The sequence below is a fragment of the Trichoderma virens genome (assembly GCF_000170995.1).
Source record: "Trichoderma virens Gv29-8 chromosome Unknown TRIVIscaffold_6, whole genome shotgun sequence".
Lineage (NCBI taxonomy): Eukaryota > Fungi > Ascomycota > Sordariomycetes > Hypocreales > Hypocreaceae > Trichoderma > Trichoderma virens.
The window spans coordinates 1,583,724-1,598,560 of record NW_014013743.1 but is presented as its reverse complement, the minus strand read 5'-3'; the positions used below and the strand labels follow the sequence as shown (position 1 = coordinate 1,598,560).

General features: G+C 49.6%; 5 protein-coding genes across 5 annotated transcripts; 3 read left to right on the top strand and 2 right to left on the bottom strand.

Annotated features, from left to right (window-relative positions):
• Nucleotides 1–201: 201 nt before the first annotated feature.
• On the bottom strand, nt 202–2,704 carry TRIVIDRAFT_191329 (uncharacterized protein; the record flags this gene model as incomplete). Its single annotated transcript, XM_014101336.1, has 5 exons — nt 202–210; nt 1,000–1,310; nt 1,373–2,026; nt 2,104–2,428; nt 2,552–2,704. The coding sequence occupies 5 exons, from the start codon at nt 2,702–2,704 to the stop codon at nt 202–204; spliced, it is 1,452 nt and encodes a 483-aa protein (XP_013956811.1).
• Nucleotides 2,705–3,929: 1,225 nt separating this feature from the next.
• On the bottom strand, nt 3,930–5,218 carry TRIVIDRAFT_54057 (uncharacterized protein; the record flags this gene model as incomplete). Its single annotated transcript, XM_014101335.1, has 3 exons — nt 3,930–4,046; nt 4,146–4,376; nt 4,484–5,218. 3 exons carry the CDS (start codon nt 5,216–5,218, stop codon nt 3,930–3,932), a joined length of 1,083 nt encoding a protein of 360 aa, XP_013956810.1.
• Nucleotides 5,219–5,909: 691 nt separating this feature from the next.
• On the top strand, nt 5,910–7,321 carry TRIVIDRAFT_83938 (uncharacterized protein; the record flags this gene model as incomplete). The annotated part of the gene is made up of 3 exons (XM_014101334.1): nt 5,910–5,944; nt 6,021–6,090; nt 6,154–7,321. 3 exons carry the CDS (start codon nt 5,942–5,944, stop codon nt 7,215–7,217), a joined length of 1,137 nt encoding a protein of 378 aa, XP_013956809.1.
• Nucleotides 7,322–7,807: 486 nt separating this feature from the next.
• Nucleotides 7,808–8,645, top strand: TRIVIDRAFT_60559 (uncharacterized protein; the record flags this gene model as incomplete). Its single annotated transcript, XM_014101333.1, has 2 exons — nt 7,808–8,108; nt 8,260–8,645. The coding sequence occupies 2 exons, from the start codon at nt 7,808–7,810 to the stop codon at nt 8,643–8,645; spliced, it is 687 nt and encodes a 228-aa protein (XP_013956808.1).
• A 3,175-nt stretch (nt 8,646–11,820) lies between these two features.
• On the top strand, nt 11,821–13,918 carry TRIVIDRAFT_71270 (uncharacterized protein; the record flags this gene model as incomplete). The annotated part of the gene is made up of 3 exons (XM_014101332.1): nt 11,821–12,022; nt 12,273–13,372; nt 13,440–13,918. The coding sequence occupies 3 exons, from the start codon at nt 11,821–11,823 to the stop codon at nt 13,725–13,727; spliced, it is 1,590 nt and encodes a 529-aa protein (XP_013956807.1).
• Between the last annotated feature and the right edge of the window lie 919 nt (nt 13,919–14,837).

Sequence of the window (14,837 nt, the reverse complement as noted above, 5' to 3'; positions counted from 1 at the left end):
GTCTGGGTGATTTCTTTTCGTGGCTGCCGCGTTTACCCGACAAATTAATGCACAACCAAGCAGAGCGGCTGGGGGAACACAGAATTAACTGCTCTCTATTTGTTGAACGAAAGCCACTGCTGCTGCAAACAATTAACCGAGGCGGCCCATCACACCAATATTGGAGGGCCGAAATGAAGTGGCTGCATCTCCACCAAAGATTTAATCAACCTGATTGTTGTGGTTCGCGGCGCAGGGAGACATAGGCTGCCTTGACGGCACATCCATCCCGGTTACGATTCTAGGGCTGGGAACATGCGTCGGGGTGCGGAATTACACGGGCTTGCGTTTCATGCAAAGTACTCCGTAATATTGCTACCTACGAAATATACGCATGCCGGTGTGTGTATGAAGTATCCATTATTGAGAGAAGACTGTGTACTTGAGCTCCGCACGCCTGGGTGTGTACTTGGACAACATGTGCAATCGAGATGAGAATATCCTCCCTTGCAGCACCCAATTGAGGATAGGAGATTGCTACACATCACATTTGCCACTCCCCGTGACCAGGTGAGGAATAATGGCTCTCTTTGTCTTGCTTTTTCTCAGCCCCAGACCGGGTATCTGTTCCCGCCAAGACCAGGCTGTGTCACAGCTGGACCTCTGCCCAAGCTCAACAAGTTGGGCACTGATAAGTTGAGACAACAAGTCTAATATTCTGAGTAGATTGAGGATCGTGATCCATGTCCGTAAGAGCGGTGACTTGAACGGCAGGTAAGCGGTAGACTAGGATCTCGATCATATTACGTGTGATACTGTCTCCCTGTGTTCCCTATTGATCGGCATACGAGAAGGCAGCAGTGTTCATTACGGCAGCATGTATTTTCGAAGATAGTCAACACGGAGTCTCAGCCGCATTACTCGAGCTCGCGGCGTCTATGCCTTGACGCCCTTCTCGGCAACACCTGATGAAGCCACCTCCTCATCCTCCTCCACAGCCAGTTCCTTCTCGTCACTGACACCCATCTCACCGCTCCACCCATGCTCCAGCAAGTAGGCCTTGAACTTTTCGTCTTGAATGGCAAGATCCTCGCCCGTCACGTTGGGCACAAAGAAGTATGTGACCAAGACACCCACAACACCACATATGGCGGCAATGATAAACGTCCAACGCTTACCCAGATTGTTTTGAATTGGAGTAAATGCCTGAGTCCCGACAGCAGCACCGGTTTTTCCTAACGCTGCACTTATGCCATAAAAAGTTCCTCTGACACTCGTGGCATAGCTCTCGGAGGACAAGAGACCAAGCATGTCTCCTGGACCAAAGTTGCCTGAGATATCGTCAATTCAATGCTAGTCAAAAAAAGTTGTCATATATGTTTCTAAAACTCACCACTACTTTGCATTAGTCCGTAAAAAATCACAAAGAGTGGTGTGATCTTCGTGATTTTGTCGTAGGCACAGCCGATGATTAGGCCAAAGACCAGGTAGCCGGAGAAACCAAGCATCATGACATTGCGTCTGCCCAGCCGATCACACAGAAAGGCGCCGAGAAAGACGCCGGGAAGGGCAATGGCCCCTAGCAGTAGCTGCCACTCTGCCGTGCTCCGTAGCGTGTCCTTGGGGTCGACTACACTAGAAAGGATTGTGCCAGAGAAAACTCCGTTGGGAAAGGTGACGAAGTCGTACAGGAACCAGGCACCGCACGTGCCGATCAAGGTCTTCCAGTAGTACCTTATGGCCAGGCCGTAAGGCACATTACGCTGGATGGCACTCTTGCGGTAGAGCTTAGAGTTGAGCATTTTGAGACGGAAGTAGAAGACGGAGAGCGGGAGAAGTATGCCGATACCGAAGCATACTCGCCACACCGTCGACAGATGATTCTCACCAGCGGCAGAGAGCACAATGAGAAATATCGAAACAGCTAAGGGGCCGCCTGCGCTCAATGGCAAATTAGTTACGAGGATAAAAATCGGTCCTCTTTTATCAAGAGTTCGCTCGTTGGCTGCTTCAGAAGATGATGTGCTTGCGGCAGGATACTCGCCACCTTGTGTCGTGTTAGTCGATGTTGATATTGCGGTACAATACGGCTCAAGGAGTTGCCCCCCCAAAGAGGGACCTTACCAACGCCAAATCCAACAATGCCTCGTGCAACCGTCAGCATCCAAAACATGCCATCGATGGTGACTCCATGGGCGGCAGTTGCCAGAATACCACCGATGACGATGAGGAGCGTCGTAATAACGATTGCTGTCTTGCGCCCAAGGTAGTCGCACGTCAAACCAACTGTAACTTGCCCGAGAATTGCGCCCACAAGGAGTGAATTTGATACTCGAGTGCTGACAGTCGAAGTGTATTGCGCAGGGTATTCCTTCTTGAAGAGGACATTGGACATTGTCATGAGGTTGTTCTGGTAGCCATCGGAAATGAGAGCAGCACCGGCTGCGATCTAGGCAACGCACCAGGTTATGTCAACAACTCATTCTCGTTTCGAACCATATAGATACATGGAAACAATAGCTAACAAAGTTATACAGGAAGCAGCTGTTGCCCAATCGCAATAGAGACTCACAATGGTAAAGATGTCAGACAGCGACTGGCGCTTCTTGGCCGCATCACTTGCAACGACGACAACGGCATCATCACCATCTCTACCCTCGACACCGTCTCCTGGTGTTGTCACCGCAGCGGGTGACTTTTCGGTCTGGCTAAGCTCGGCAGACATCGTGCATGCAGCTCTCTAGAGGCTTTTGGTTCGTATATGCCGAGTCTGATAGATGGCTTGAACAGCAGCCGCTTGGCCTTGGCCCTCTAACCTCAATAGGTCGGCTCAGATCAAACCAAAATACACGTATGGATGGCGCCGAGAATATATATGCACGAGCTACACACCTTTGACCGACCGCCGAGGTTCCATTTTCCCTGCCCTTGAGGATAGCAGCGTCGCAACGGATTTTGCTCCCCTTCTCGATTCTCTCTTAGACCCTGATCGGCCATGAACTTTTGTTTCCTTTAACAGCGGGTAAGAACAGGAAAGAGGTTGTCGAGAGCCAATACAAACAAGCTGCTTGCACATGTGATGCTCTGGTGGAGAGAATCCGGCTCATAATTGCCGAACCATCACCAAGGGGTGTGTGAAGAAGTCAAGATGCACTGTACATCTGCGGGGAAACTATTGGTGACAACACAGTATCAATTGAGGGTAAGCACTTATTTAAAGCAGATCGACAAAAGTAGTAGCAGCAGGATCTTTATAAATGGGGTCGGTGGCGCCGCCGACGCCTTCTACATTTGATATCCATGATCCTTGAAGGGTACCCAAGCACGTGCTGAATATTTTCTTTTAAATGCACCTTATTTGCTTTCTTTGTGTGATTGTATCTCCGTCTCGATATTCAAGTCGGAAATGCCCTCTATTTTTCGTTACAGATAGACTGAACGAGAAGGATCCATAATACCTTTGACATTGATTAATTACCTAGTCCTAGAAGAATACGAAGTACTACCGTTCGTTGGGGTTGATAGCGCTACGCTAAGAATTACCGTTTCCCACTCTATGATCTACTTGGCATGAAAAGCAATATGGAGCTGGGCGGCTGTGGGACAAAACACCATCGACTGCTGCTTCTACACGTGGTTCATCCATGCAATCAACCTTACCAGCCTCGTGGTAGATAGCAAGAAACATCTTACTGCCAGTCTCATGACCCAAAAATGCATGTAGATTAACGTCTATATCCATCAATCGACCACACCACCTTGAGTCACCGAGCACACTAACTCCTCATTCTGGGCCAATTTTGGACGAGACAAGGATTCCTCCCAACCACTTGCAGATAATAGCTTCTTCTTGCCAACTCAAAGCATCTCGTTGCTTCCTTGCCACGTGGGAACGGTTTTTTTGGACTTGTCAATCTCGGGATCGAGTTACCGAAGCACATGTTACCCACCTACGCCTTTAGGATTTTGCCCGTCTGCGAGTCGACTTCATGCCGGCCTCGAAAATTGATTCGGAAGTTGGCCGTGGCCTCTCGAAGAATTCGGAAGAACCATTCGGGGCCCCCTCTCTAGAATAGTGGTAAAAAAGGTCAAGTCAGATTTAGGTAACCAACCCTGGTGAAGCTATAATGAACAGAGAAGATCGGACGATGAAGAAAACGACTCACTAGAGTTGATGCTACTCTGTTGAAGCCAGGCAAATAGATGGTCGACCCATAGCCGCTGTACACGGCGCTCACCATCGCCTCGCCCACGGTATCAACGTGCAGCAGCGGCAAAAGGAAATTTGGCACATTCGTATGGCCACTAATGAGGGCTGTGCGGATGAAGGAGAAGATGCCGATTGTAAGTCGTACACGAGGCGCGTTATGGATATTTTTGAGCTCTAGCTGAAGGGCCTAGTACGCAGATTAGCTTAGACATATTCCTCGCATTACATGCAAGTATAGGTATATTGCCATCGCCATCAGGCGCAGGGAAAATATTCTTGTAACATAATACTCACCTTATGCAGTGCTAGCAACCCAGCCTTGGTCGCTGCATAATCCGCGATCAAGGCTGGCGGTGTTACACAACTCAAGCTGCCCGTATGTAGGATATGCCCGTGGTCCCTTTTGACCATCTCTGGCAAAAATTCCTTGGCGAGAAGCATAGGGGCAATGAGATTCGTCCTCACCGTCGCCTCGATATCGCCATACGACCCGTCCATGATGGATACTCCGCGGACCAAGCCTGCATTGTTGAATAACACGGTGGGATGGCCGACCTCACTTCTGATGCGCTCGCATGTGGATCTCAGGGCATTTGAGTCGCTCAGATCGCACTGGTAATATGACAGACGAGTCTCTTCTTGCTTGGGCTGCCATCCTAGCGGAGCGTAGTCGATAACTACAATTCGTGTTCTCGAGTTTCGCGCGAGGAGCTGGTCGCAGATGCTGGCGCCGATGCCAACACTTCCTCCTGTGACAACAACAATCTCCTCGTCCCAGTTCCACGTGTTGTCCGATACCCAGTTGTTGGCAAATTGCTTGTCCAGGTAGTCGTTAAGAGACAGAAGAACACCAGCCAAGACCAATGCGCACACCGGAACAAGGAACTTGATGGAGTCTGTGTTTGGAGTGGCTGTAGCAAAGCCCGATAGAACGAGAGCTGCTGGTACTGTGAGTACGGGGTTGAGAAGCCAGCGTCTCAAAGGAGCAGCTATCGAGTCAAGAGTAACTCCCTCCCTTGACGTAAACATGATTTTGTGTATCAACGTGAACTCAGGTAAATGGGTATGGTGCTTTCGTTCTCCTTCTATCCGGTGTTGAATGCGAAGTGGTGCTGTTGCCTTATGCATGGGATGCAGCTGCATAAGTATGTAGCCTCCCCTCGGCCGTGCATGTGCCTGTAACTGGAAGTACATGTAGCTCACATGATGCTGGATATTCGGGACTATTGACGCCCATTGTGAAACAGCAATGCGTTGGCGGCGGCCGTATGTGCATCTTTCAGCCCTTCACTTGAGTTACGTTGGTGCAACCACCTCCATTTTGGCTGCCTGAAATGGTCGAGTCCGATGCATGCCCCCGCTCGCCACTACCTGAATTTGTTAATGGGATGTCGATAATATTGGACATGGCTGCTGCCCCCATCTCCAGGCTGTGATGCGTGTGGTTGGCATGTGCGCGGTTATTCCGAAGGTGCCAAGTCTGTCTATGCAAGGCAACCTTACACGGTAAAAGCCCTCCGGATGAGATGCAGGATGGTGATACGGAGCAGCGCAATGCAAGTGAACTGAGACAAGCAGGAATGACGAGATGCCACGCTGTAAGACACGGGAAGCATCAATTGAAACAGGGGAAAAAGGACAGACGGGAATATAAGATGAGCTGTCTGGCGGTTCCTCGACCTGCCTGTAGATGTTTTCATCACAGGCATCCTTGTTTCTGCGATTGACTGGCAACCACAATATCCACTTTCGATGGTAGGATAGAATTCCATCTCTCACTTAACATTGCGTAAGCGTCTCGCTGACAGACATTCGATAACAAAACATGTAGGCCGAGAACGTTAAGCCAAGGCTCTCCATTGGCGAGAAACTGAAGCTGGTTGGGGTGTTGCTATTTGTCGGTAAGTCTTTGTCCGTAAAGGGATACATGTGATTGTGACTGACAGAAGATACCTACTACTCAGCTCCATGTAAGCTCGCAATCGTCGTTGCGCATGTGCTTTTGTTCGCCATCCGGAACAACTTGAACATTCGGCTGTATCTGTTGAGTGCTGGGGTCAGAGTCCTCTTGAGTACCTTTACGGCTCGTGAAATCCAAACCTTGCTTCCGTCAACCGAAGAGGTGTACAGAGCGTGGATTCAGCGAAAAGCGAGGTTGACCAAGGACCGCGCCCTGAAAGAGCGACTCCAATGCGACATACAGCCTCTTCCCGAAGCAAACTCAAGCATTCTCTGGGTTGGGAACCGTCACAAAGCCCGTAAAGTGGTACTCTACTTCCATGGCGGAGGATATGTCATGCCGAGCCAGCCAGGGCACTTTGAATGCATGTGGAATACGTTCATCCTCTCTGGGGTAGAATCAGATACCGAGGTGGCTGTGGCTTTTCTACAGTATTCCCTCGCTCCCGCTTCGAAAGCTCCCGTACAGCTCCGTCAGGCTGCATCTGCGCTCTCTGAGATTCTCAAGGCAGGCTTCAGCGCCAAAGATATCGTCATTGGTGGTGACTCTGCTGGTGGCAATCTCGCAATGCAGGTTCTCCATCATCTAATCGAGCCTCATGTTGACGCTTGCCGTATCACATTGGATGAGCCTCTGTCTGCCGCTGTCTTGGTGTCGCCATGGCTCAGTTTGGACTATTCCAGCCCCTCATTCCTGGAATATGACAGCAGCGACATGCTTTCTAGAAGCATCATGCGCTCCCTGGGGCTATGTTCTTGGGATCACGAAGAACAGAATAACTCGGACAATAACAGCAGCTGGGCGGAGCCTCTTGAATGTAGAGGAGCTTGGATAGGTAAACTGAACAACGTAGTCGAGAAGATTCATATAACTGTTGGTGAAAGGGAGATTTTGTTCGACCAGGCAAAGTCAATGCACAAGGCCATCGAAGCCATGAAGACTGGAGTTCAAGTGACGCTGGAGAGCGATCCGAACGCGGCCCATGACTTCATTATAGCTGAGGGAATTCTCGAACAAATCGGCGAGGCGACGATAAGAATGAAGCAGTGGTACAAGGGATTGCTATGAAAAATAGGTATTTAGTATCCTCTCGACAGGAGTGCAAAAAGGGGGTGGCATTCGGACATGGTGATACTTAGTAGTCTCAGTCATTCTATGCGGTACTTCCATTCAAGACCCAAGACATCTAAAGTGATGAAGCATTAGTCAAGCCTGCAATTGAAGCCACGAACTGGGAGGGCTTGCGGTTTGATAAACAAGTAGTTTGGGGTATCACAAAGGAAGAGACGAAGGCAAAGGGGAAACAAACTAGAATACCAATGGTGCTGAACTCGAATGAAGCAAGCAAGCAAGCACGGCGACGGGAAATTGAATTGTGGTGAAGAGGTAGAAGAAGAAAGACTACCTGGGCACCTACATAGTATGTCGCAGTCCCTATGTCGATAGGATAATAGTACCTAGTACCTACCTAGGTAGTAGGTAGTGCTCCTGTAATAACGATCGTGACTACCTCCTCTGTGCTCGTTTAGATAAGATTGCCAATCGATACGCCGCACATTTGTATTTACTGTAAAATATAGAGAGAGATCTTGGTGTACTTAGACATCAAGGCATCATTCGCCTAGCCCCGCATAGCTCACGGTACCGCACGATTAATTATGGCCCCTAAACGAGACGCAACCGAAGCCCCGTCTGCTGCTCTATTGCGCAGGAGTAAAAGACTCAGGACAGATATTGGCGCGGTGAACGAAGCAGAAGAACTTCCCCAGACGGAAGAAGAAAATGACTTGGAAGAAGCAGCTCTGTCAGGAGTCGACGGTATAAAAGAAAGAAATGTCGAGGAGGAAACTCTGGTATCGGAAATCGACAAAGAAGAAACTCAAGAAGATACAAAGACCATACGGAGGGAGCAAATTGAGATAGCACTGAAGGAGATGGGCTTACTGCCTAACATTTTCGGTCAGGATGCGCGAACGAACTGCCTTCATGTGCTGATGCAGATAACCCCAGCTCGAGAGGCTACGAAGGAGGAAATCCGAGATTTCTCAGTGAAGCATGTTTTTCTGCAGAAAACATTATTGATGTATTGATACTGATGTGGGTATATTAGGATCGAGAGACAAGTATTTCCAGACTCAACCGTTGATACAATCGAATGGCGACAAAATAAAGATCGGAAATCTTGGGGAATCGCATTGTCCAAAAATGGATGATATTTGGCAGGACTACCTCGGTAAACTAAAGGATATCCTTGGTGATAACAGCACTTTTGACATTTCGACATTGGCCAAGCCGTCTGGTCCTTTTGGTGCCGCTCTTCACTTCCAATGGCACTATCTGGTAAACACTAAACGTTTGAACGGCCTAAAATACCGGCATGTTCTGGATCCAAGCAATCCAAGCCTCGTACGCCAAATAAAGAAGATTGGGACGCCATCGAATGTGTCGGTGTCGGACACGATACCAATTCGACAGCCCTCAAGAAACCCTAACTAGGAGTTGGCGTTTGGGGCCCGAAAATGGGCTCAAATCAAAGAGTTTTATATCGAGTCGAACTTCTCAATTCTCAAATCTACACCAATTGTAGTTCTCGTCGGCAAGTCGTCTCTACATACGTTTGAGGAAAGACTGCAAGACGACGCTTCTATCAGATTGAAAGAAGTCATGATCTACCTTGTCAATACGAGTGTGTTTACCCAGAATCCATTCTTTTATATTGTTTACCAAGAGAGCATTATTCAACAACTCATTTTCTATTCCGTCCATACGAGCCGATTTTTATATGGTGGCCAAATCAAAGAAGGCATTTATTCGGATTCTATCTGTAATATTGCTGCGAGCCTCGCATGGATGGAGGTGAAAATGCCGCTCTTTGGAAAATACAACATACAGACTGACAGCATCCAAGGAAGGGACCTTCAGATTGTACAGGAAATGGTGGAATACCTAAGCACTGAGGACATAGATGAATTCCGTACTGGGTTGGGAGACCTCGTGCAAGGAGCCGCTTCAACCGGGGTCTTTGCAATACTTTTCTGCCAGAAGCACAGGAATGGTCGCCCCTACCCGCGCAGCGTACGCTCTTTTCCAACACGGCGACTCCATCTAGAAAGAGGCCATCTCGCCTTTTTCAGGAGCTCGAAGCAGAAAGCGAATCAGAGAGAGAAGATGTAGAAAGATTACGAGGACAGGCCCGAGAGCGAGTCGAGCTACCGTACATCTTAGGGGACTGCTGGAATATCGCAGGTGAACAATTACAGGTGTCCGTTCTCTATGCGAACGGACAAGCTCTGTCTCTCTAAAATACGAACGTCGCCAAGTTGCTCAGCAAATTCCACGAGGCAGTGATCAAAGAAGGAAAAACTAACATCACTCTCGCCAAGTCAATGGGTAGATTGGGAATCCCGACAGGCGCAATTCTCCGAATGGATCCCAGCACGCCAGCTCTTTTCCAGCTCAACGCTCCTCTGGGAAAAGCTTACCACTATTAACGGCCAGGCGACCTTCAATGCTCCCGACGAAAACGGAGATATTACAGTTCATTAAATATCAGCACCGGAAACCGAGCAAGAAGATGAGCATAACATCAGCAACGATAATATCACGGCCGCCACCAAGGCCCAGATATTTCCCTAGGTTTTCCTACATGCAGCTAAATGCAAGCAAAAGGAGCAACTAGGAAATCACTGCAGACGGTGCTATTTTCTTTTTGGAAGAGGGATTTGATACACAAGGATTCTAGGTCGGAAATCCAAAGAAAGTTAAGAGGAAAATGGGGAAAAGTCACAGAGATCTCTATACTATGAAATTCCAAGGATTTCCCCAGGATTTCCCCCCACGGCTGCAACGCCCACAAGACCACGAATTGCAGCGCCTGGACTCTTTATTGCAGGAGCGCTATTATCCAATCGATATAGGGAATACGATATATGTAGGTACATACTGAGAAATGTAATTTTGCTGTCTATATCTGCTGACTTCTGCTACTATCGCTACGTTCTGCTACTATCGCTACGTTCTGCTACTATCGCTACATTCTTCTACTATCGCTATTTTCTGCTACTCTCGATATATGAATAGCAAACTTGGGTGCTGAATAGCCACTTCCTTGGTATTACAGCGATTAAAGCCAAGAACCTGAGCCGCCTGATGCTACCTTTCTTCGGAATGGAATGCCTGGGCTGCCAAGCACGGCTTGCGCGTCCTCTCAAATCATTCGCCGCTCAAGCATCACTGAGCGCAGTGCGGCTCAAAACCGTCCAGGAGGCAGCCAAGCCACCGCCACTGTGGTCACAATGCAATGCAATGCAACCTTTTGAAGAAAAAGAAGCCGAGAAGAAGGGGGGAAGAATAAGTGGCATAATTTTTTATCATCCGGCAGCTCATTTTGGCAGCTTTAGAGCGTAAGAATTGTAACTGCACAAATTAGTTAGCAGCGATATAAGCACCGCCAAGTGATGAAGTGAAAACTAGGCGCTCAGCACTTCAGCTGCCAGGATTCAGTAGAGCCTGAAAGTTCTCAGTCTGATCCATAATTGGCATCAGCCTCTGAGACCTGGCGGGTGGAGCGACATCCCTGTTGAACTGTGGGACCAATAATGCGGGCAACCTTGTTGAGCACAAAACTCTCGTGATAATGTTCAATGTCTTGTGTACAAGTGCTGTAGGGTCTACTATTAGCAGATCAGTTGCATCTCTCTGTCTGCCGCCAACGGCTCGCACAGGTTCTCTCTAAGATGAGTAGGATGCACACTCTTATTAGGGGAGCGCTTCTGGAGACGCTGGAGGGGAAATCAATTGTCAAGCTGTGAGGATTCGATGACGATGGAGGCTTCCAAAGAACACCAGAGGCAAAAAGCTGGCCTACGCCTCTTCCCAGGAGATCCGAAGGAACCCCCACAAATTCAAGTCGGGTTGGCTCTGTCTCCATAATATTGGCTCACCACTCAATGCCAGCATAAGCTTTTCCCGTATGTCCTGAACACGAATGAGCTAAACCTTGACTCTATTAACTGCACGAGTACTAAGTATCACTGCTTAGGTACCTATCTGCAGTGAACATCACAAGTATCGGCTCTCCTGAGAGAGAGTGAGCCTGGCCACCGCCGCTTGATCCGCCTCAATAGCGTCATGTAGCTGAGAACGGGCGCCACAAAGCGGAAAGCTGTGCTTGGCGCCTCGAGTCCAAGCGGACCGGAGCAATAACATCCAGCACTAGTGCTTGTCTAAAGATGCGAGGGCATGCCTAGCGCAGTAGCCGCAACGCTGCGCCGCGCCGCTCCAACTTCAGCTTGGCCAACAGCTTGTCCAGGAGAGCTCTCGAGCCTCAGCAAAGGCGTGGTTTCTATGGAGCAACCGGCCCGGAATGGCTAGGAGAAGACAAATCGAAGGCGAGGGCAAACAGTCCATAAAAGGGAAAATGGACGGCCGTTCATCCTCTGCTGTCAATCAACCCATGTCGACGTCCTCCCGCTAGCGAGATCGCGCCGAGATCTGGGTTAATCACTGTTGATTTGGTTGCCTTCAGCTGGGACGCAACTTTCCTCTTTCTCTTTCTCTACTCCCCCCTTGTTGCCTCTATTTTCCCTGTTCCCTCCACCGAAGTCGATATTCTCGCCAACAGAGAGAGAAGGAGAGAAGAGAAGGAGAGCCGGCAGAACCATCGCACATCATGAGGCCGACGACAGCGCTCGGGCTGCTGGCCGCGGCGCAATATGCGGAAGCTGGCGTGGCTCCGATGTTCCCGCGGGCAGAAGCTGGTGATGGATATCTGGCGATCCCCGTGGGAACCATCAAGAGGCCGCACAAGGTTGGCAAGAGAAGCGCCATTGACGCGGTGTTGGAGAATATGGATTTCTTCTATGCCATCCAAGGTGAGACTTCCAATGCTGTTTTCTCCACTCTAGCTGTTATGTCCAATCGTCGCGCCACCCATTGTTTTTCTATACAATGGTGCTTCTCCGCTGGTCCATAGAAGCTAGCAGCATCGTCTACCGTTTCCGTGTCTCAGATACGACCGCCACTACCTAGTATATATAGAGAGCGACAACTATTACTGTTGCTTTCGCCAATCCGATACCAAGCGCATAGTTTATATTTATACTAACTACCTGTCACCGCCAGTTGGCCTAGGAACTCCTCCCCAAAACGTAACCGTCCTCGTCGATACGGGATCCAGCGAGCTATGGGTCAATCCGGACTGCTCTACCGCACCATCACAGCAGCAGGCCCAGCAGTGTCAAGACCTCGGCGAATACAATCCCAATAAATCGAGAACACCGCCGGTTGGTCCCTTTGGGCGCGAGGAAATCAATTATGGCGACCCAACAGACCAGTCCACGCAGACGTCAGTCGACATCACATACTTTGCCGACACGCTGAGCTTTGGCAAAATTCAAGTCAAGAACCAGACGTTTGGTGTTGTTACGGCCAGCGAGGGCCAGGCGCAAGGTATCATGGGTCTGGCGCCAGATGTTCGAGGGGGATTCCCAGGTGATCAGCCGTATAGCTTGCTACTCAACACAATGGCCGACCAAGGCGTCATTGCCAGCCGAGTTTTTGCCCTCGATCTCCGGCATTCGGAATCAGAGACGGGCGCCCTCATCTACGGCGGCCTTGACCGCAGCAAATTCATCGGTTCTCTCGAAGCTCGACCCATCGTGCCCGGCATTCAGGGCGAAACTCGCTTGGCCGTAAACCTGACTACGTTGGGGCTCACTCAGGGCCGGTCACAGAGCTTCAGGCTCGGAAGTGCCGACACCAACGTGATGCTCGACTCTGGCACAACGCTCAGCCGAATGCACTCAGCGGCCGCCTTTCCGATTCTCGAGGCTTTGGGCGCCCAAAGTGATGGCGAGGGCTACTTTTATGTGCCGTGCTCGCTTCGGGATTCCGCCGGCAGTGTCGATTTTGGCTTTGGTAATACGGTTGTCCGTGTTCCTTTCTCCGACTTCATCCTATCAGCAGGCGACAGTTCGGGCTCCGGCGACTTCTGTTACGTTGGCTTGGTCCTAACGACGGATCAGCAGATTTTGGGAGACACGGTGCTGAGGGCTGGATACTTTGTTTTCGATTGGGACAACCAGGAAGTTCACATCGCTCAGGCCGCTGACTGTGGCAGCAGTGACATTGTTGTCGCTGGTAAGGGAGCCAACGCCGTGCCCAACGTACAGGGCAACTGCAACGGCAGTGATGCCTCTTTCACGGGCTCAGGAAGTCCATCGGTATGTTTTGCTAAAGGCCTGGCTTGTCTTGAATCGCAAGAGCCATAACTAATGATATTCACCGCAGGCCACAGGATCGAACCCGAGTCCAACCAACAATATCCCAACTGCTGCCGTTACGACTGTATTTACGGTGACATCCTGTCCAGTCTTCGATATCGGTTGCCGCACCGGTATGATCACGACGCAAACCATTCAACCAGCCGAAGCTACAACCCAACCCAGCGCTACCAGCACTCCTAGTGGTAGCGGCAACGGAAATGGGGGAGACGAAGATGCTGGTGTGCGGCCTGACGCCGTGACTTGGGTGTTTAGTGTATTTGGCGCTTTGGCAATGGTTTTCAACATTATATAATTTTTGGGTGGTCCTATAATGTGTATATACTGACGAGCGAGACGGCTATCAGCCGTCAATGTTGGATACCTTGGTCGAAGATTTACATACGAGTTTTGTATATGACGGAGGGGCGAAGATAATGACATATGGAGGTTTTATCTCACCAACGGATACTTAACATATACATATGACAACGGTTTTTGACTAGCATTTGATGATGATATTTGGCATAGTCTTGCTGTGTGACCTCCCCGTTTGAGGCAATATCACGGTGGTCTTGTCACCAACATCCTCCCATACACCATACAGGGGAGATTTCGAGTTACGAAAGTCTCTCATCATGAGAAGTGGGTCGCCACAGTGATCAACAGGGTCGGAATTTTTCTGACTTGCATTTCGGAGGCCACAACGAGCGTCAATGTCTCGCAAGGACGGCTCGGTCCTACGACCAACGGCAGCATCCAAGCATCAACCAAGACACCAACTCGGTTGAGTTAATTTTTCCATGTCAGCAAGCTTGACATATCCTCGGCGCCATTTCCAGGAATCAACACCAATCCTCTCTTCTATCTTCCGCACCCTCGGACTCTCGGACCTTCGGGGCACCTATTTCACGGCGAGTCAGATTGGGTGGTTGAGCTTGTCTTCGCCCAATAGGCCAATGGGACTGCTGCAGTATGACAGGCCTCGGAGCTTAGCTTACCAGTAATCTACGGAGTAGTCTGGGGTAGGCCGGAATATAGACCACCTACTCCAGCCTGCTGTAAGGATTAGGCTGGGGGAACCATTCAGTAGCTTCATTGTAGACTACGATGTGGAGACTTGGGGAATCGCGTCATTCTGTGGCTCGTTTCGGTTGTTGCTGTCGTGGTATTTGGATTGATCGAGTGATGAGAATATTAAAGAAGGATAAATTGATTATTGGAATCGCCTGCAATACGTTGAAGAATATGCAACTTGAGAGGGGGTCCTAAGCGTTTGCATCTTGACAACACTAGGAAAACCATTTGATGTAGCAGCCATTTTGTCTCGGAGCAGTGCAGTGCTGTAAATATAGCACTAACAACATCCCGTCTTTATTAGCCGATACCGCCTCCCGAGGTTCTGTCACCTCCACTCCGATCTACC